This window comes from Aotus nancymaae, unplaced genomic scaffold, assembly GCF_030222135.1.
Source record: "Aotus nancymaae isolate 86718 unplaced genomic scaffold, 86718_ANA_hifiasm-v0.15.2.pri h1tg000067l, whole genome shotgun sequence".
Lineage (NCBI taxonomy): Eukaryota > Metazoa > Chordata > Mammalia > Primates > Aotidae > Aotus > Aotus nancymaae.
The window spans coordinates 1,223,314-1,244,525 of NW_026988482.1; the positions used below are offsets into that span (position 1 = coordinate 1,223,314).

At 44.2% G+C, this 21,212-nt stretch overlaps 1 protein-coding gene across 3 annotated transcripts in view; it reads left to right on the top strand.

Annotated features, from left to right (window-relative positions):
- The window catches only part of USP13 (ubiquitin specific peptidase 13), a 154,544-nt gene that overhangs the window by 118,795 nt on the left and 14,537 nt on the right, over positions 1-21,212 (top strand). For 2 of the 3 annotated variants that reach the window (XR_010338916.1, XR_010338917.1), the window contains one exon: positions 11,642-11,726. Coding sequence is in view for 1 of the 3 variants with exons in the window: in XM_064366828.1 (XP_064222898.1) it covers positions 11,642-11,726; positions 13,839-13,932 (179 nt within the window). In the remaining 2 variants the exon portion in view is untranslated. Of the gene's footprint in view, positions 1-11,641; positions 11,727-13,838; positions 19,963-21,212 lie in introns of those variants that run through there. The other variant, XM_064366828.1, reaches the window with a different exon arrangement.

The following is a 21,212-nucleotide window of genomic DNA, read 5'->3' on the forward strand; positions in this document are numbered from 1 at the left end:
TAACATTGTATTTAACGAAGTCGACCTTAATCATGTACTGGCAGGTCTACTCAGTGACGTTCTTTCCAACCTAACGTACATATTGATATAAAACTAGAGAGAGGGTGGGAGGGAAACTTTCTCCTTTTTTAAAAAGAATTTAAGGCCGGGCGCGGTGGCTCACGCCTGTAATCCCAGCACTTTGGGAGGCCGAGGCGGGTGGATCACGAGGTCAAGAGATCCAGACCATCCTGGTCAAGACGGTGAAACCCCGTCTCTACTAAAAATACAAAAAATTAGCTGGGCATGGTGGCGCGTGCCTGTAATCCCAGCTACTCAGGAGGCTGAGGCAGGAGAATTGCCTGAACCCAGGAGGCGGAGGTTGTGGTGAGCCGAGATCACGCCATTGCACTCCAGCCTGGGTAACAAGAGCGAAACTCCGTCTCAAAAAAAAAAAAAAAAAAGAATTTAAAATGAGAATTTTATCACTGAAGCTTTCACTGCCAACTGAATAAGAAAAGGATGAGGTGTAGTTCTCCCAGTTTCCATATTCATTTAAAGTTATCTTGTATTACTTTCCAGAAATTACTAGCTTGCCTAAAATATTTAAAGCTGTAACAGACAGGCTGCTCAGTAATGCACGAGCAGGATTTATTACGTATCACACGTCCGTCAGTTCACTGCTTCATTGATTTTCCGTAATGGACTTTTCTTTGGAGAGGATGAGTCCTTCTTGCAGAATGAAGTAGCCACAAGATGGAGCTGCTGTAAAGTGCAGAGGGAAGGCGGGTCCGATCTTCGGGGCTCCCTTTCTTCCGATGGAGCTTCGAGGCACCAGCCCCTCCCTCACAGATGGTCAGGAATGATGGGAGCCCCATCATCTCCCCGGGGCTTACTCTACCTCCAAGAGAGAGGTCTGCAGAGATTCCTGTGTCATTGGTTAGATGCTGTCAAGCACCCTTTAAGGCACTGTGGGTCAAAGCCCAGGGACTGCGGGTGAGGGGCGCGCCGGAGCACTGTGAGACGTGCTTAGAGAAATCACGTGCCAGAGATGCAGGCTATAAAGGCAGTAGCTGGTGAAACGCTCAATTATGAAGACAGAAAAGCAGGCCCTAACCCGCCAAATGCATTTTGAGTTTGATTTTACAGAACAACAAATGTTTTCCAAGTAGCTTCCCCAGCACTGTGCCTGGCCCGTGGTAAGTGTCCAGCACATAACTGATTGAATGAAGAAGTGAGTGACTGCCAGGAGGTAGCCATCTCAGAGAGCATTTTGCTGCTTCCACGGAGCGCCATATAGAGGGGTCGGCTGTGTACTTCCATGTTACATTGCGTGAATCAAAGGCAGGGAAAACGTGACTTCTTGTACGGCTGTGTTAGCACCCAGGTGAATATTGCCAGTCGTTGCTTTTCCTTTTGTAAAATAATTATCATTTATATTGTTTATCTTTCTTGTAGTTAAAAGGATATATATTAATTTTAGCAACTTGAGAAAATATAGATATATGAAAAGACAAAATTAAAAATGACAATCCTACTCCCCAGCAATAACCACAAAATAATGTTTTGTTTACATTCTCTAGACCTTTTTAGACAAATACATAAAAATGATGTAAATCCATAGATTTATAAAAATAGAAAAACAAGTCATAAAATAGCAAACGTGATTAACGTGATTAGGCTATGATTAGGCTGTGAGTTTTGTAGGCGTACGTGTATATAAATCTATACTGTTGAACATATATTAACAATATTCTATTATAAACATATACCATAATTTATATACCCAATTCTAGGCTAATTACGTATCATTTAAATAAAAGATTACGTTATTACAGAGTTTCAGATAATGAAGATATTTCCACATTCAGAAGATGACTGCTATGATTTTTAAATAATGCGTTTTTTTTTTTTTTTTTTTGAGACAGAGTCTTGCTCTATTGCCCAGGCTGGAGTGCAGTGGAACGATCTCGGCTCACTGCAACCTCTGCCTCCTGGGTTCAAGTGATTCTCATGTTTCAGCCTCCCAAGTAGATTCTTGTGCCTCAGCCTCCCAAGTAGCTGGGATTACAGATATGCACCACCATGCCCAGCTAATTTTTGTATTTTTAGTAGAGTCAGGATTTCACCATGTTGCCCAGGCTGGTCTCAAACTCCTGAGCTCAGGCAGTCCACTTGCCTCAGCTCTCAAAGTGCTAGGATTGCAGGTGTGAGCCACTGCTCCCGGCCAAACAATGAGTTTCTTAAAGGATGAATTCAGTTCACAGAAGAACAGCACATGCCTAATGTAATCCCGCTGCAGGGAGTAACAGCTGGTTCAGCATTTCCGCCTTCCATCCCTTCCTTACGTCCTTCTTCTACTAAAAATAATATTGTGATGAACAACCTTGGGCTCTCATTTGATTATTTCTTTAGGGGAAGTTTCTGGAAGTGAAATTTGTAGTGAAAAATACATATTTTTAAGGTTTTAAAGCCGATTACCATCACATGACCCGCCACCAACACAGCAGGGGGCCACATCCTGGCCACACAGGTGACTCTCCTGTCTCCCCAGCCTCCCCCAGCCTCCCCCAGCTGTGCTGTTGGGCTGAGCGCTTTTTACATGTCTTTTTAATCTTTATTGCCTAGTTATTTTTCCTCTCATGTTAACAGGTTCTTCCAGTTTCCCACTTTTATTGAGGTTTTCAGCTGTTTTTCTTTTACCGATTTTTATGAGAGTTTCATGTGTTGTAGATTAGTTTGGGAATACCTGATCACTTTACAATATTGAGTTTTTCTAGCCAGAAACATACGGTTCTCCTTTGATTTATCCTCCCCTTCTGTAGCTTGCAAAGCCGTTTGGTTTTCTTCATAAATACGCTGTGCATTTCTAGTTATGTCTCCAGATTACATTTTCTGTTACTTATGAATAAGAATTTTCCACATTGTGTATTTTACAATATTGCTGCTTAATTATGTAAAGTTACTGATCTTGTAATTTTGGCCATTCTCTAGGGGTTTGACTGGCATTACATTAAATTCATAGGTTAACCCGGGAAGATGTGTGTTCTGTTTAGCTAGGTTGTTTAAAGGTCATTTCTTTTTACATTTTTTGGTTGGTGAATTGACTGAGATACTTGACTTGAGAATACTGAATACAGTTAAAGGGTAATCGGTGCTTCAGGAACCGAAACAAAATGAAAACAAGCTCAATTTTCAGGGTTTTGTGTTAAGTGGCAGGAAGGCCAAGACAAATCTGTCTAAGCAAAAAGGGAATATTGTCTCATGAATGCTGGGAAGTCCTGGGGGCACTGGGCTCAGGCCCGCCTTGATTCAGGACTCAAATGCCTTATCTGGGTGGGCCCCTTGGCTCTGCTTCCTCTAGGTGGGTTCCAGTCCCAGACAGGGTCTCCCTCATGGCACAAGATGGCTGCAGCGCCTCCCACAGCCTGCCTTTCCAGGTTAGAATCTAGTGAGTCTTGTCCTTGAGTTCTCAGCAAAGGTGCCGAGAGTCTGAGGCTCTGTGAGCCTCTGTATGCGCTCCGTCAGACTCCAAGTTGCTGAGGCAGGTTGACTCAGGCCTGCATCACGGGCCTCACTCTAGAGCCCGAGGCTGGAGACATCTTCCACCCTCTCATCGAGCTGACAAGGGACGAGTTGAACTCCTTCCAGCGCTGGTTCACGTGTGTAGAATCAGCTTCACCTGAGAGCTTGTTAGGCCTCATGGGGCCCCACCTCAGACCTGCTGAATTAGGAACTCTGGGCGAGGCTCAGTCATCTGTGTTTTAACCAGACATGCAGGTGATTCTGATGCAGCTTAAACTTGAGAATTACCACCTTAAAGGCAGTGTTAGGAAGAAGGGGAATGGCCACGGGGACTTTGTCACACCAGGTTAACACTGAAATAATAAGGTAGGTGTTAGGAAGCGGAAAAAAGCGATTATTACAAGGATAGGGATTAAAGAAGCTCATGGGTCACATTTTTCCTTTTACGGCAAAATCACTGTTTCCATCCTTCTGAATGAGGAAGTAACACTATTGCATGAAACGATTATCTCAGGGGCATTAGTTTGTTTGAAGGATTACTGCTGTTAACACGTGATGACACGGTGGCTGTCATTTCCCGAGTGTCTCACGTGTGCCAGGCACTTCCTCGGCCATGTTTCCTTCACTGCTTACGGGGAGACGTTCCGATGCCCTCATGTGCCAGTCCCTCTCCTAGATAATCTTTGGGTGGCCTTTCCTCTATATGACATTGAAAGGATATGCCACTCACCTCTCTTACCTTCCAAGTCTCAGAAACTCTTGTTTTCAGCAGTGCTAAGTGGTTTGCTAGTGGTAGAACCAGGTTAGAATTCAGGTCTGTCTGATGTTGAAGGCTGTGCAGTTTTTCCTTTATCCCTGATTGAATCATCTCATTCCACGTTTTATATTGGAATGGAGGCAAGAGTCTATTTTCTGCCATGTTCTACACATTTTAGGGCTAGCACCTAACTTTCTGCTGAGTTTTCAAAACTTCAAAGCTGGAAATCAGGCCGTCACTCTGACCTCTCTGGGCTTCTGCTATGTGCAAAATCATTTCTGTGTTTATGTTGCACCGAATGAGCATTTAATTTTTCTTAAGAAAAGAGCCCACTGATTGCCAGTGTAATTAACGTGTGATTAGGCTGTGATGACTCAGAACCTGCTCTGTCTCCTTCAGCCACTTTGCTGTAATGGTGTAGATGTCTCCAGGCTGCTGAGATTTTCCAGCGGGGGAGCAGAGAGGCATTCATTTGCATAACGCTGGGGTTCCTGAGGTGCTGAGCTCCCTGAGGAATGCTCCCCCCAAGCGGATCTGGAGGGCAAAAGCTACAGCTCCCCAGGGAAGCCAAGCCCAGTGGTGCTCTGGTCCCACCGCGCCCCCGCCCCTCCCGCTCAGCACGTGCTGCACTTCCTGATTTCTGTGCTGCTGTTGACAGTTAAGAGGCAGCCACTCTTGAGTAAACTGATTTGCACGGAAGTTTAAATGATGGAGAACTGTTAGACTTGGAAGGAAGTGTTTGCCTTCTGGAGCATTTGGCATTGTAACTAATTTTGAGCTGGCTAGGGTTGGGGGAAGCAATTTGTAGACCCTTTACAATTCTGTGGCTAGCAGCTGCCTTCCGATGTTACGGATTTACCTAGGTCTGTCTTCTGTTTTTGAGAATTCAGCCGTTTTCCGAAAGCTCCAATACTCCTCCCTCCCACTGTTTTTTTTCCTCACAGAGGGCATGAGGGAAATCAAGCTGTCGGACACTGAGCTAGTTGTATATTAAACTTGATACAGTTTGGATGTTTGTCCCCTCCAGATCTCATGTTGAAATGCAAACCCCAGTGTTATCAGTGGGACCGGGGTGGGAGGCGTTTGGGTCACGGGGTGGATCCCTCATGAATACCTTGTTGGGGGAAAGGATATCCCAGATAAATGCCCAGATATGGGGTGCTTATGAGGAAAGTGTTAGTAAGTTGGTGCTTTTATTTTCCCCACTTTGTATAGAGGGAGTTAGAGGCAGGCAGTGATACAAATTAATCAAGTAAAGAGCGTTGGATGAGAACGTGGTTTATCTCACCAGAAGACTGCAGTGCCTCTGGGGTCTTGATAGTTATTTTAGGGAGACTTGATGTCTCTGTTCTGAGCATGCTCTGTGGACTAACTAAAGAATACATCATGCCCTGATGAGTTACTGCTGCTTTGTAAATATTTTAGATGCCATAATGACTTATAAAAATACATTCATTTAAAGAAACTTCTGAATCCAGAGTTGCTTTTGGTCATTATGCTTGTTAAAACATAATTTCCCAAAAGGCAAAATCATGACTTTCAGGTAAATATAAAATGAACACGTAGCACAGATTTTTAAAAACTTATTAATTAATGAGAGAATCAGTCAGATGTTATTACTGGCTTAAAAACATTTGTGAAGCTAGGATATTTAAAGACAATTAAAAAAAATGAGGATGAGATTGCCAGGTTAGATGAAAGATTAGTCAGTGTCTTTTAGGACCATAAATCCTCAGAACAATTATTTCACCAGTGTCTACCCCAATTTATAAATCTGTAAATCCTTTGGATATGTGTTCTACTGGACAGAATTTTTGTGTGTGTCTTTCCCAGATGAAAATCTACAAGTTAAGAAGTCACATCACAAAGTATGAGATCTCCAGTCAGTAGTGTATTAGTAGTTTCATAGTTGTTGATACAAGAAAATACCTGAGACTGGGTAGTTTATAAAAAAGGTTTATTTGGTTCACAGCTCTTCAGATTATGCAAGAAGCACAGTGCTGGCATCTGCTTCTAAGAGGCCTTAGGAAGCTTTCAGTCAGCAGAAGGCAAGGAGGAGCAGGCAGGTCACATGCCAGCGAGAGAGAAGAGGCGTCATGCTTTTTTACAGCCTCTTCTCTGGTGAACTAATAGAGGAGAACTCACTCCTTACCACAGGAGGGCACCAAGGTACTCAGGACGGATCCACCCCCATGGCCCAGATACGTCTCACCAGGTCCCACCTCCAATATTGGGGGTCACACATTTCAACATGAGATTTGGAGGTGACAGACGTCCAAACTATGTCAAATAGTAAATAGTGAGATGAACTAAGTTCATCTTCCTAGGTCAGCAGCCAGCCAATGTTTTCTCATTATCAAGATGATAAATGTTTCAGGTTTTGCGGGCTATATAGATGTTTACCTCATATTCTTCTCCCCTTTCTTCTCCTTGGCAGTGCAAAAGCAGGCTGTGGGTCAGATTTGGCTAATGGGTCATTTGCCAGTCTCTCCCGGAGATAATCTTTGGGTGGCCTTTCTTCTATATGACGTAGAAAGGGTATGCTGCCCACCTCTTTTACCTTCCAAGTTTCATAAACTTTTTTTTTTTTTTAACAGTGCTTTCTCAAAGAACAAAATCAAAGAGTACAGTTGCTATTAGGCTGGGTAGGGATGGCAGTGGCAAAATTTGGTGTTAAAAAAAATCTTCGTATTAGCAAGGTTGGGAAGATTTTCCTAGAGTTCAAACAGGACAAGTTTTGTGGAGAGGAAGACTGCTAGTTCCAGGCACAGTTTAATTCTGCCCATTCGGAGGGACACTGTCCACTTGATGTTGAGACATAGTGGTTTTGTCAATTTTGTCTAATTCTACCAGATGCTTTGAAGGTTTTTCTGTTGAAGTCAACATTTTTGAAATGTTAGAAATTCCTTTTTAAGTAAATAGGAAAGGAAGCTTGAGATGAGATAAACATTTCAAAAGTTTGACTTTCAACAGGAAAACTTAATTTTGTGTGTGTGTGTTTTTTGGAGCGTGTTTGAGTGCTTTTGTTTTTTTGGAAGGACTTCTCTGGGAACTTGGAGAAGAATCAGCAGTGGCTTCTCTCTCTGGTGAATTCACCTGGACTTTCTCTTTGGAGACAAATATAAATTGAGATTTATTACCTGTTTAGTTTTTGCAAATGTGCTGAGATTCTCTCTCGTTGTTCCCAGCGGGAGGTGGTGAATAATGTGTGGAGCAGTTGCTTACATTGATAAACATGGTTAATTTATATGATAGGACTAAGATTCATGCTAGCCTTTTACATTTTATTTTTATGGTTCTGAGGGTGTACGTGAATTGTTTTTAAACAGAGAGGAAAATGCTTTCTGGGGGGCTTAGTGACAAGTTTGGATATATTAGGATGTATGGATTTGTCCTTTCTCTGTGTCTGTCTGTTTTGTCAACCCATTGGCTGTGTTGGTATCTGCTGTGTTTCATTGATGTCACCCTGCCTTATGGTGGAAGGTGCTCCGTAAACACTGTTCTTCTGCAAGACATCCTTGTGGGGGGAAAAAGCCTTGCCTGGGGTATTGTCTTCTCTCTCTCTCTCTCTTTTGAGACAGGGTCTCACTCTGTTGCCCAGGCTGGAGTACAGTGGTGCGATCTGGCCTCATTGCAGCCTCAGCTCCCTGGGCTTAAGCAGTTCTCCCACCTCTGTCTCCCTAGTACCTAGGACTACAGGCACATGCCACCATGGCTGGCTAATTTTTTTGTATTTGTAGACACAGGGTTTGCCATGTTGCCCAGGCTGGTCTCAAACTCTTGAGCACAATCAATCCACCCAAAGTGCTGAACTGACAGGTGTTTGCCACCATGTCTGGCCTGTGTTCTCTCTTTATTTCATGAAAATTCTTAGAGAATTTTCACTCAGGCTCATTCAACTTACTCAGCCGCGTTTTTGGGAGAGCAGCACTCTGTGTCTTAAATTGAAGATTAGGAATTTGATATAGAATTATTCCAAAAGGGCTTAAAAAATCCAACAGGGGTGAAGAAACACGAGGGTCTCAGCTCACTCCCTTTCTTGCTTATAAGGGAGGTCAGTGTGGGTTCTTAGTGTGCAAGGGCAGACGAGGGTAAGGTGCCTGGATCACTGTTTCAAAAATAAATACCAGGCAAAGTGATTGTCATTTACAGCTGTTTTTGCCTGGCTTCTGATTTCAAACCTGGGATTTTTTTTTTTTTTTTTTTTTTTTTGGGTCAGTTGATGTGATAGCTAGCAATAGGAATTTAGTTAATTATGGGCAACACAATGTTCTCTGATTCATTTCTGATTAATTATTTCACCAGTTTATACCCCAATTTATGCTTTGGTAGGAAGTTTACAAAAATATATACACTGTAAGAAGATATAAGAACACGTGAGGAGATGAAGTGAAAGGAGTCATTCCTTCATTCACTCATTTTTTATACATTTAGCAAATACTAAGTACCTACAGTGTGCAAAGCACTGTTTTCTGTGCCTAGAATAGTTCAGTAAACAAAACAAACCCCCTGTCCTTATGGAGCCTGTTCTAGCGTGGGGTAAATCCATGCACAGGTAAGAATGCGACATGGCAGGTGTTCCTTTCTGCTGTGTGGACAGGAAAGCAGGATAATGGCAATGCGAGCAGCAGGAGTGAGGGCGGGGGTGGAAGGAGGTTGATGTTTATGAAGAAGGTTCAGGAAGGCCTCTCTGATGAAGTGACATTTGGACCTGAGATCTCAGTGAAGTGAGGAGTGAGTCATGTGACACCTGAAAGAAGAGTTTCAGAAGGAAAGAGCAGAAGGTCTGAATGCCTGAGGTCTAAAGACTTGAAGTTCGGGGCATGCCGAGAGTGTTTGAGGAGCAGCCAGGAGGCGAAGGTAGCTAGAGCGGAGTAAGGGGGAGAAGGGGAGGAGGTAAGGGGACTTCAGAGGCCACTTCAAGAGTAAGATTTTCTCAGAGATTCAGGGAGCCACTGGAGGGTTTTGGGGTAGAGTAATGACCACAATGGGCTGGGTGCAGTGGCTCACGCCTGTAATCCCAGCACTTTGGGAGGCTGAGGCGGGCAGATCACTTGAGGTCAGGAGTTCGAGACCAGCCTGGCCAACATGGTGAAATCCCGTCTCTACTAAAAATACAAAAAATTAACTGGGTGTGGTGGCGCGCACCTGTAATTCCAGCTACTTGGGAGGCTGAGGCAGGAGAATCGCTTGAACTCAGGAGACAGAGGTTGCAGTGAGCCGAGATCATGCCACTGCACTCCAGTCTGGGTGACAGGGTGAGACTCCATCTCAAAAAACAAAAAACAAAAAAAAGACAAAACAAGACCAACAGAGTGCGGCAGGAAAGGAGGCCGCCCCCTCGCCTGTCACGCAGTGCATATTTGTGGGGAGCCTGGCACTAAAGCATTCGCAGGTGACCTGCTTCTGGGTCAGGGTTTCGTATGTAGCAGAGCAAGAACAAAACTCTGGCAGCTGTGGTGAGAACGGCTGGTGAGGGAAAGGGAGGAAGCCGGGAGGCTAATTAAGAGGCCGTTGTAATAATTCAGACAAGATACGATGGTGACTTTGATCAGGGGTTACTAGTGGACACTGTAAGAAGCATTTGGATTCTGGATACATTTTTAAGGGAATATTGACAGGATTTGCTGCTGATAGGGAGTGTGAGAGAGAAGTCAGGATTCTGCCTGAATTACTAGAAAATGGAATCGTCATTGACCGAGATAGATAAGGCTGAGGAGGGAGAATGATCAATAAACTAGGAATGGAAGAGATCTTCCTCAATCTGATAAAGCAAATGTACGGCAACCCTACAGTTCACATTTTATACTTAATGTGGAAGACTGAATGCTTTCCTCCTATGATCAGGAAGAAGACAAGGATGCCCCCTCTGACACCTCTGTCTAACGTTGTACGGGAGGCTCTAGCCATTGCAATTAGGCAAGAAAAAGAAGTACAAGTTACCTGGATTATCAAGGAAGAAGTAAAACAGTCTCTATTTGCAGAGACATGATCTTACGTATAGAAAGTCCAAAGGAATCAACTAAAAAACAATTAGAACTAACAAACAGGTTCAGCAAGTTTGCAGGAAACAAGGTCAATATACAAAATTCAGTTGTATTTCTGTACACTAACAATGAACATTCCAGAAATGAAATTAAGAAAACAGTATCATTTACTGCCATAAGACTACATGACATCAGCCAGAGAGAGAGAGAGAAAGAGTCTGGGTAGAGGGGGGAATAAGAAGGTTTGAACCCCAGATCACCCAAATTCAAAGGTCAGGCAGATGAGGAGAAGCAGTAAGGCGGCCGGACAACCAAGAGAGTCACTCCTGGCGAGTGTTTGCGGAAGGAAGAGGTGATCCACAGTATGTGGTGCTGGGGAGTAAGATGAGGGCTGGGGAGTGACAGCTGAGCAAGCCCAGTGAGCCTGAGTGAAAAGCGAGAAAGAACGCGAGGCAGAGGGGTAGGAGAAAAGGTCTGGCTGGAACCAATACTTTCTTTTGAAAAATGTAGTAAAAGTGGAATGCTAGCAAAGTCAATATGCAAGCCTGTTTTTCCTTATTCAGTTCAATAGACGTGTGTTTTATTTACTCTCAAGTTACTCTGAAGTCTTGTAAATGTGCATTTTCAGTTTCCATTCTCCCTCGGTGTAGTCTGTAGCAGTTTACTGAGTGGACTGGTTCTTGTCTGTGGAGCCCACCTTGGCAACATGAACTAAAATGGATTCAACATGGATATCACAGAGTACTGGCCTGATGCAGGGACACCTGTTAGAGAATAAACATCGGTCTCACCCTCTGAGAGGCCACGTATCTCCTTGTTCAGAAAGCATGAAGCCTGAAGTTTGTCCCACATAAGTTATAAGCATGAACAAGCGAAACATCTTGCACAAAGCATTATCCTTTCCTATAAATGATAACAGCTGTCTGCTCTCTTCCTCGTAGTTTCGATGTTTGTGCGGTATTTTAGTCTGAATTGCTCATTTAAGTTGCATACAACCCTGCAAAGTGGGTGGATTTCTTTTTTAATCCCCATAAAGAAGCAGGCTCAGAAAGAGGGAACACTTTGTCCACCCTCATGCTGTTTGGAAGTGGTAGAGCCAGGACCACTCTTTTAGACCCACAAGCTCACCACCAGACCAGGCTGTGGGATTTTTTAATCCTTTTCCACATTCAAATTTAACATCAGCTGTGCTTTGATAATTTATGTCCTATTTTTGTGATCACAAATTTTTAGGTTGAATTTAGTGTCACTCTGGGTGTGTGTGTGTTGTCAACGCAGCAAAGAGACCTTATCTTTCAAATCTAAAGAGTTGCTGGATTATCCTAGTGCTGGTTTTGAATTCTCTTCGGCCTGGAAGTGCTGCCTTGTAACTGAGCTGTTTCCTCTTTCACAGCATATGAGCTATTTGCATTCATCAGTCACATGGGAACATCCACCATGAGTGGCCATTACATTTGCCATATCAAAAAGGAAGGAAGGTGAGTCATTTTTAGAAGGTAAGTGACAGCTGTGATTTATTGAGTACCTACTGTATGCCCGGCACTCTCCTAGGTGCACTGGATGCCATCTCATTTGGTTCTCACACTGGTCTTGTAAAGGGTATACTGTTAATGCCTTTTTACGTATCAAGACGCTGGGACTCAGGGAGGCCCAATAGCTTGACCTTAGCTAGTAAGTCAAAAGCCACTTGCAACCATCATACCAAGGTGACTTCCCAGAATAAAGATGCATCCTGCAGCAGAATGTACGCTGTAATTGCAGCCTCCATAGGATTGCCATATTTAGCCAACAAAGGGAAACATTCAAGAAAAACCCGGACACACTATTTAACTCGAATTTCAGATAAACAGTGAATAATTTTTTAGTATAAATAATTTCAGAGTCTATGTCCCAAATATTCTATGGGGCATGCCTATGCTAAAATCATCTATTGCTTACCTGAATCTCAGACGTGACTGCGTAACCTGCACTTTATCTGGCGGCTCTGAACCTTCAGTGCTGTCCCTTACGAACGTTCCTGAGTAGAATTGTCAAGTGTGTGGTGAACTGGGAATGACACAGCTGTGGAGGGAAAGGCGGCTGCTTTCTTCAGAACCTTCTCCCCGGGCTGGATCCCCTCAGACCCCACTGGTGCCGTTCCCACAGGGCCAAACGGTGGCTGTGGGTCGGCCCTTCTGCTTGAGGGCAGCACGTAGGCCACGTGGACGCTGGAGGAGGCCTGAGCGTAGGCTCTTGCTCCGTGCCTCCCTCCCACTGCCGGAGGGGCCAGTTCGCACCTGGATTCCACTGTGTGTCTTTTAGCTTTGTCTTCTCAACTTGATTAATAAGATAGTTGAGCACAGGGATTTATCTTTTTTTTTGTTTGTTTGAGATGGAGTTTCACTCTTGTTGCCCAGGCTGGAGTGCAGTGGAGTGATCTCAGCTCACTGCAACCTCCACCTGCCGAGTTCAAGCGATTCTCCTGCCTCAGCTTCCCGAGTAGCTGGGATTACAGGTGTGTACCACCACACCTGGCTAATTTTTTGTATTTTTAGTAGATTCAGGGTTTCACAATATTGGTCAGGCTGGTCCTGAACTCCTGACCTCAAGTGATCCACCTGCCTCGGCCTCCCAAAGTGCTGGGATTGCAGCCGTGAGCCACTGCGCCTCACTGGGACTTATCTTTATAGTGAATTATTTTTATTGCAATCATGATAGCTCTTTTAAAAACACTTTATGGAGTGAAGTAAAAGAAAAAAAGTGAAAATGCTTTTTAAAAGAAAAAAGCTTAATTATAATTTTAAAAGCAATAAAATTCATTGTAAATAATTTATAAATATAAGAATATACAAGAATATGTGCTTGGAACCCTAACAATAACCGTTGTCTGCATTTTGAGATATTTTCCTCTGTCGTTTTGGCTCATTGGAGGAAAGTGTCTGTATGTCTATCTATGCACATGCTACATATAAATATGCACAACTTAACTGAAAGCTTAAAGTATATGCGGAGTACATACAATTTTTTAACCTGTGTTTTCCCACTTCACATTATATTGTGATTATTTTCTCACTTTCCCAAATATTCTTTGAAGAAATTTTAATAGTTCACTGCATGGATTTTTTTTAAGCATTGTTGTACATAATTCTTTGACTCAATTTTTGAGGCTGTCTACGGATTTCTATAAAGGGAATTATGGAATCAAAGGTTAAAATGTTTGGAGGCTCCTGATACATTTTAGTAACTACTTTTCGACTGAGCTTAAGAATCAAAAAGCAGTTGTAGCTGGGAGTGACGGCAGGAAGGTGTGTGCCTGTGTTCCCAGCCACTCAGGAGGCTGCAGCAAGAGGATCCCTTGAGTTCAGGAGTTTGAAGCTGCAGACGATGCTCCCATACTCCAGCCTGGGGAAAGAATGGGGCCTTGTCTCTTAAAAAAAAAAGAAGCAGTTGTGATTCCCTACCAGCATTCTGTTCTTTTTTATACAACAAACTTGAGTTTAGTATTTTCAAACATCATGGTTAAGTATTGTGTGCCATATGACTTAGTAACTTCTTTCTGCAGTTTCCCGAAACTGACTGAAATCCATCAAATGCTTCTGTCTTGTTTTCAGATGGGTGATTTACAATGATCACAAAGTGTGTGCCTCAGAAAGGCCCCCCAAAGACCTGGGCTACATGTACTTTTACCGCAGAATACCAAGCTAAGCCTCAAGTGTAAAAATTGGCGAGAGGAAGCCATACGCCTTTTTAATTTGCCAAAAAAAAAAAAAAGAAAAAAGAAAAAAAAAGAAAAAGCAGCAGCAGAAGTTGTTGAAACAACCAGACATGAAGGAGTACATGGGGTATTTATAGTTTATTTAAAGAGCACGATCAGTTGATGCCTTCTGAAATAGAACTGGGAAGAAATTTCTATTAGTGATGATACACTATTGTAGATAGTTTTTATAAACGTTCAAGGAGAGGATATTTAAAAACATAAAAGTATTCGCATTGCTGGTGGAGAATCTGCCATCAGCACATCAAAAATGGGGATGTATCCCCAGCCCTCTGTTTTGCTTTGGGGGTCAGTGGTAGTGGCCTCCAGAGAAACCAAATGATGTGGCCAGTGGTCTGGCCTTACCCACAACAAACGAAAAGCCCACTTGTGTTTCATATAGAAAGTCAGCAATGGGCTTTATTTGTGACATAATTTTTTTCATGACATACAGTAATTTCTGATGTATCCATGTAGATATTATGCTCTGTCCATAATCGAACCTCTGCAATGAAAGATGTTTTTAATTTAAATCATATCAAAATTCATAATACGATTGTGTGAATGTATGTGAGAGTGTGAGACTTTTACTAGAAAAGTGAGTCTGCTAGAAAATCTGTGACAATGGTTTTAAAAGGCTGAACAGTAATTAGTATTAAGCATATATGAGAAAAGCAAGTAAGTATTTAAACAAAACTACAACTCAGGAAGTTTCAAGGAGATTAGTTTCCCACTTAGATTTTTAAGGAGTGAAAGGGCTGAGTTATGCCTTTAAGTGCTGTCAAGAAGTCACTTGGGTTTGGGACATTTGCTGGTATAATACTAGATGCCCACAGCAGCATCATATTGTACTTTGTCAAAGGTAGATAAATTCTCTGTTCCTCAGCAGCCCTTTCCCCAAAAGGTATGGTGTTTATTTTTAGTTAAAATAGCGAATCTCTTTTTCCCATCTCACATGATAACTCTTTGGAGTCATGCTGTGCGCCCCAAGTTTGTCAGTAGCTTTTCCATCTCTGAGCTCTTTATCTGCCTCCATTTCCTTGTTTTTCTGGGGCCAGAGTCTCATCTCTGCCCTTTTTTGATTTATCATCTTCTGATTTGCCTTCACTGCTTATCTGATGTGACCCACAGTGTGACCTTGGACGCTCTAAGGATTTTAGATGCAGAGAAACTTTATATGACATCATGAAAGATGATCCTTTCCGTTTGGATTGTTTCAGTATTTTAGTTGTGACCTGGGATTAGATGAGTTTCCAATGTGATAAAAAGTAGAATGAAAGCATTCTATAATTTCTGTAATTTTCCTACTGCTCTGTACCAAATTCCAGAATCTCTGGAATTGCTATTTCAGATTCTTCGGTCAAATGAAAAAGGATTTATTGCTGTCTGTTTATCATGTATTTGTGTGGTTGAAAGGATCTTTCTAGAAACTGTAGGAAAATAGAACCAGCCGGGTGAAACAGCACAGACACTGGATGAGGATGTGGTGAGTTGTGAACGATCAGGATTCTGGGCACGGTGGGGGCCTGTCTCACAGGTGATCCTTTGGTGCCACGTGAGCGAGGGACATGGTTCTGAGGCCCCCAGCCTGGACGCCTGAGCGCTGCTCCTAGCTGGCTGTGGGTCTTGGGCAGGTCCCTCATCCCTCTTGTGCCTCCCTGTTCTCATCTGCACAATGGCGTGATGACACCTGCCCTCTCTTTCTAGTCATGCTTTGAGGATACAGTGAGCTTGGTTACGGTGAGCCTTCAATGAGTGGAATACGGTGTGCCACGGTTACAGTGAGCTCTCAGTGAGTAGAATACGGTGCGCCGCGGTTACAGTGAGCCCTCAGTGAGTAGATACGGTGCGCCGCGGTTACAGTGAGCCTTCAGTGAGTAGAATATGGTGCGCCGCGGTTACAGTGAGCCCTCAGTGAGTAGATACGGTGCGCCGCGGTTACAGTGAGCCTTCAGTGAGTAGAATACGGTGCGCCGCGGTTACAGTGAGCCTTCAGTGAGTAGAATACGGTGCGCCGCGGTTACAGTGAGCCCTCAGTGAGTAGAATACGGTGCGCCGCGGTTACAGTGAGCCTTCAGTGAGTAGAATACGGTGCGCCGCGGTTACAGTGAGCCCTCAGTGAGTAGATACGGTGCGCCGCGGTTACAGTGAGCCCTCAGTGAGTAGAATACGGTGCGCCGCGGTTACAGTGAGCCTTCAGTGAGTAGAATACGGTGCGCCGCGGTTACAGTGAGCCCTCAGTGAGTAGATACGGTGCGCCGCGGTTACAGTGAGCCCTCAGTGAGTAGAATACGGTGCGCCGCGGTTACAGTGAGCCCTCAGTGAGTAGAATACGGTGCGCCGCGGTTACAGTGAGCCCTCAGTGAGTAGAATACGGTGCGCCGCGGTTACAGTGAGCCCTCAGTGAGTAGAATACGGTGCGCCGCGGTTACAGTGAGCCTTCAGTGAGTAGAATACGGTGCGCCGCGGTTACAGTGAGCCCTCAGTGAGTAGAATACGGTGCGCCGCGGTTACAGTGAGCCCTCAGTGAGTAGATACGGTGCGCCGCGGTTACAGTGAGCCCTCAGTGAGTAGATACGGTGCGCCGCGGTTACAGTGAGCCCTCAGTGAGTAGATACGGTGCGCCGCGGTGCGTCCTGGTGGACTGCTCCCTGCCTCTTCTGTTCCGATGCTTTCCTCAGTGTGGGGACAGATGAGATCGGCAGAAGGAGGCGCTCCCGGAGCAGCACTTTCCTATCAGAGTGTGCTCACTGGTGTCACCTTGTAATGTTGACTTGGACTTCCTAAAGCAGCCCCACTCTGTTCTGAGAGTCACTGACTCCCGTGGAAATCCCCACACAAAGCAGCCTTACAAAATCCAGTCCCCTAGGGCACAGTGAGTGTCATAGAATAATGGCTCCAGACCTGCGACAGAAATGGCTTGTTTTCAACGACGTGATAAAAGCAAAGACCTTTTTTTTTGGAATTGGGAGCGACTGGGGGGTTGGGATTGAATCGTTGACAAAGATAGCAGGTGTATTTTGAACAAAATAAAAATTTTATAACAAAACTTTGAAAATCAGTGGCGTAAAATCAACATTTAAGACTATAGGCTACGCATTGCTTAATGGCATTACCTAGCCCTTTGATGCCTGGACATGCTGTAGGGAAGCGTGCTGTGGGCCTTGTCTTCTGCCTCACAGCACAAAGGGCTGTTCCTGTAAGGTGGAGTTTTGTATATGTGCTATTCTTTACTTCAGATTGAGAGTTGGGAGAAACGAGCAAATAATGGGTTTCTTACTTGCTTAAAAACGTATTTATATGTTTATCTTGACATACACAAGGCAGGTTCCCCTATAAAAGTCTGGAATGTACCACTTAGTTTCACACTTGTGTAGACACAATTATTTGTAACTGAAAAGTAGAAAAACATTTGGATGTGTCAACTCATTATGAGTCTGTTGGGGTCCTCTGTGTGAGGCATGGTGGTCTAATTGTGAAATTCTCACTGTATATGGGTGTCTGTGTGAAAAGCAGCACTTTCTTCCTGTAAATATCTTTTGATATCCATTTGTGTAGAATTCCAAGGAATGTGTCTTTGGAAAAGGTCATGTATCAAAGTTTTTATTTTGCCAATTGATCTAAATGCCCATATAACTAATCAGAAATACAGTTTGGTTCACATTGGGATTTTCTTTTAAAGAAAAAAAATATGCAGAAAAGATTGTTGGAAGAATCATGTGTGACACTTTACATCAGCGTTGCTTCAGTATTTTGGAATTGACTAGGCTGCTTCCTTCCGCCCACAAGAGAACGTGCCTGCCATTTCCCAGTGCTTGCTTGGGCTGTAGGAAGTCCAGTGGGGATAGCTCCAGCCTCTTGCTTTTTGAGTCATTTATTCCGTTTACCTGAACCAGAGCCTTACCTGCAGTTCACGGTGAGAGCACTGGGTCTGTATCCTGACTCCACTCTGAGTGAGGTGGGCTGAGTCGCTGGACCTCTCGGCCTTATCATTTGAAACAGTTGGTTAGACTAGTTGAGCTCAGAAGTCCCCTTTTGCCCTAACATTTTATTTTTATTTTCCTGTGGTTACCAGTAGGGTCCGACGTGAAATGTGAGGGATCCCTTAGAGATCTGGAGGTTGTATTTTTGCATTCTTAGAGCTTATACTCCCCAGGTGAGGACATGTGTTATTCTTAGTGCGTCCGCCGCCCCATTCGTATTCCTGCTCCACTTAATTATACTTTTTTCGGTAATCATCCTTTTTTTTTTTTTTTTTTTTTTTTTGAGATGGAGTCTTGCCCTGTTGTCCAGGCTGCAGTGCAGTGGTGCAATCTCATCTCACTGCAACTTCTGCCTCCCGGGTTCAAGAGATTCTCCTGCCTCAGCTTCCCAAGTAGCTGGGATGTAGGCGCATGCTACCACGCCCAGTGAATTTTTGTATTTTTTGTAGAGATGAGCTTTCACCACATTGGCCAGGCTGGTCTTGAACTCCTGACTTCAAGCGATTCTCCTGCCTTGGCTTCCCAAAGTGCTGGGGTTACAGACATGAGCCACCACGTCCGGCCCCGCTTTTTTCTACTCTTGAAACAAACAATGTTTCAGTCTATGAGGTGCTTTGCCTCCATCTCCCTCAAGAACAAAACAAAAAATCCATTAAGATGTCCTCCTAGGAAAGCATGAGAACTGCCTCCATGTAAGTCTGACACCTTTATGGAATGGGAAACAAAACCCGAATTCAGTTAGAGCTGTGATCCCAAACCGCCTATCGCATCACTGCTGCTAATCACATCAGTACAGGCCTTCTGTGGGGACTGCGGAGATGGCAGGGGCGGGGCAGGACCTGGGGATGGGGTTAGATAAAATGTGATAATTTCCTCACGTGAGATAAAAAATCCTAGGCTGCAGAGCAAGGTTCTGTACTCGGAGTTGGTGTCTGAGGTCACCTGCACGGTGTTACAGGGATTTTCCACTCAGTCACTCACTCTAAAGAGTTGACATCAGACTCTCTAGACCTGTGCTACTCAGCGTGGCAGTCCACAGCCACATGTGGTGACGACTGCTCAGACCGTGGCTTGTTAAATCGAGAGTGTGCTGTACACATAACATACACACCAGATTCTGAAGGCTGGTATCAAAAAGGAATTTAAAATATTCCATCAGTATTTCATGTTGCTAACAGGCTGAAAGGACAATATTTTGGATATATTGATTAAATAAAATATTAGCAATGTAATATGGATATTATTAAAAATTAATTTTATCCTTTTTATCTTGAGAAACAAATGTGGCCCTTAAAGCATGTAAAATTAGACAAGTGGGTAACGTGGTACTTCTAGTGCAAGCCCCACGCTAGACTTACATGGTGTGGGGTAGGCAGAGAAATCCATGAATAGGAAAGGCCATTCTGCAAAGCATCTGAATAGCAGAAACAGCACAAATATTTTTGCTGGAGTCAGGAGCGCTGTGAGGCACAGAGCATCTCCCAGAAAGAAGTATCTTTTTTCTGCCTAAAACCCAATATATATGTATGATTCCAGTTAAAAAACAAAAGCAAATGAGCCCCGGACTGCCCGTCTGCAGCTCTGCCTGGGGGCTGCTACCTTTGCTCTTCCAGCATCTTCTAGGTGCCGAGGACATTAGCCACACGAGGGTGTGGGGCATGTTTGTTTCATTGTAGGCCAAGTTCTCCTGTGGTTCCCCCCCCCCAAGGTACTGTTGAGTCTGTTCAAAGCTGGGTGTGTTGAAGCGCTGCGGAAACCTGCGGCCGTCAGGGTGCCCCTTGTCCCGGCCTTGGCAGAGGCCCAGTCTGGTCCTGTGCCCACCTGTCCAGCAGGTTTCCATGTTGGCTCCTGGAAGAGTTTGTATTTTATTTTGCACTAGTCACAGTTGTTGTTAAACTATATCAAATGTTTTGGGAGAGTATTTGCCTGTGATGGAAAGAGAAATGGATGATTTATTGCTTCAATTGTTTTAAATTAAAAGCTATTCTCACAATCTGAGGCCCTTTATGGCTTTTTTTTTTCTCTAATTTTGAAAAATGCCAAGTAAATCGATTCTGCCATTCATTGTGTTATATGTCAGTGCAACAGGTAACTTGAAACATGACGAATCTTCTTTCTTTTTAGGGGTTCTTGGTGTTACCAGGCAGGTGTCACAGTGGAACCTCAGTGATGGCACCGCGTTGCCTCTGTGGAGGAGGGAGGGGCTGGGGCAGGGCGGGGTCTCCTGCTGGGGTTTGTCTGCTGGATTTACAGATCTTTCTGTTGTTCCCTGGATCTCAGTTTGCTGACGGCCCCCTTAACACAGATAAAAGCAGAATGGGCACATGCTACGTCCCGAGATTTAGGCGTTTCTATGACACTGTGTCTCTAAGGCATATGAGTTCTCTATTGCTGCTGTCACAAATTACCATGAACTCAGTGGCTTAAAATAATACATGTATTAGTATGCAAATGGGTGGGGCTAAAATCAAGGTGTGGGTAGGGGAGCTTTAGGGAGAATCAATTCCGGCTTTTTCTAGCTTCTAGAGTCTGCTCACATTCCTGGGCTCACGGTCTTCCCACACCACTGACATCACGGCAGCCCCTGCCTTCACAGCCACATCTCCCCGGCTCACTCACTTCCCTCTTATAAAGAGCCTGTGGGCCAGGCATGGCAGCTCACACCTGTAATCCCAGCACTGTGGGAGGCTGAGGCGGGTGGATCACTTGAGGCCAGGAGTTCAAGACCAGCCTGGCCAGCATGGCGAAACCCTGCCTCTACCAAAAATATAAAAATTAGCCAGGCGTGGTGGTACATGCCTGTAATCCCAGCTACTTGGGAGGCTGAGGCAGGAGAATTGTTTGAACCCTGGAGGCAGAGGCTGCAGTCAGCCGAGATGGTGCCACTGCACTCCAGCCTGGGCAACAGAGCGAGACTGCATCTCAAAAAAAAAAAAAAAGCCCCTTGTGATTACATTGATCTCACCCAGATAACCCAGAATATTATTCTCAAGATCCTCAGCGTAATCACATCTGCGGAGTCTCTGCTGCCACGTGAAGTAACATAGTCACAGGCTTTGGGTGTTAGCATGGGAACATCTTTGCAGGGAGTATTAGTTTTCCCACCACATGGGATATGTTAATCAGTGCTTAAAAATCCATTCAGTCCTCAATTTGTTTTTTAGAAGAATGAGCCTGTTTTTAAAAATCGAAGGAAATGACCAGCTTCGGGGTTCTGCTGTACGTTTCGGTGCGGGAGATGAACAGTG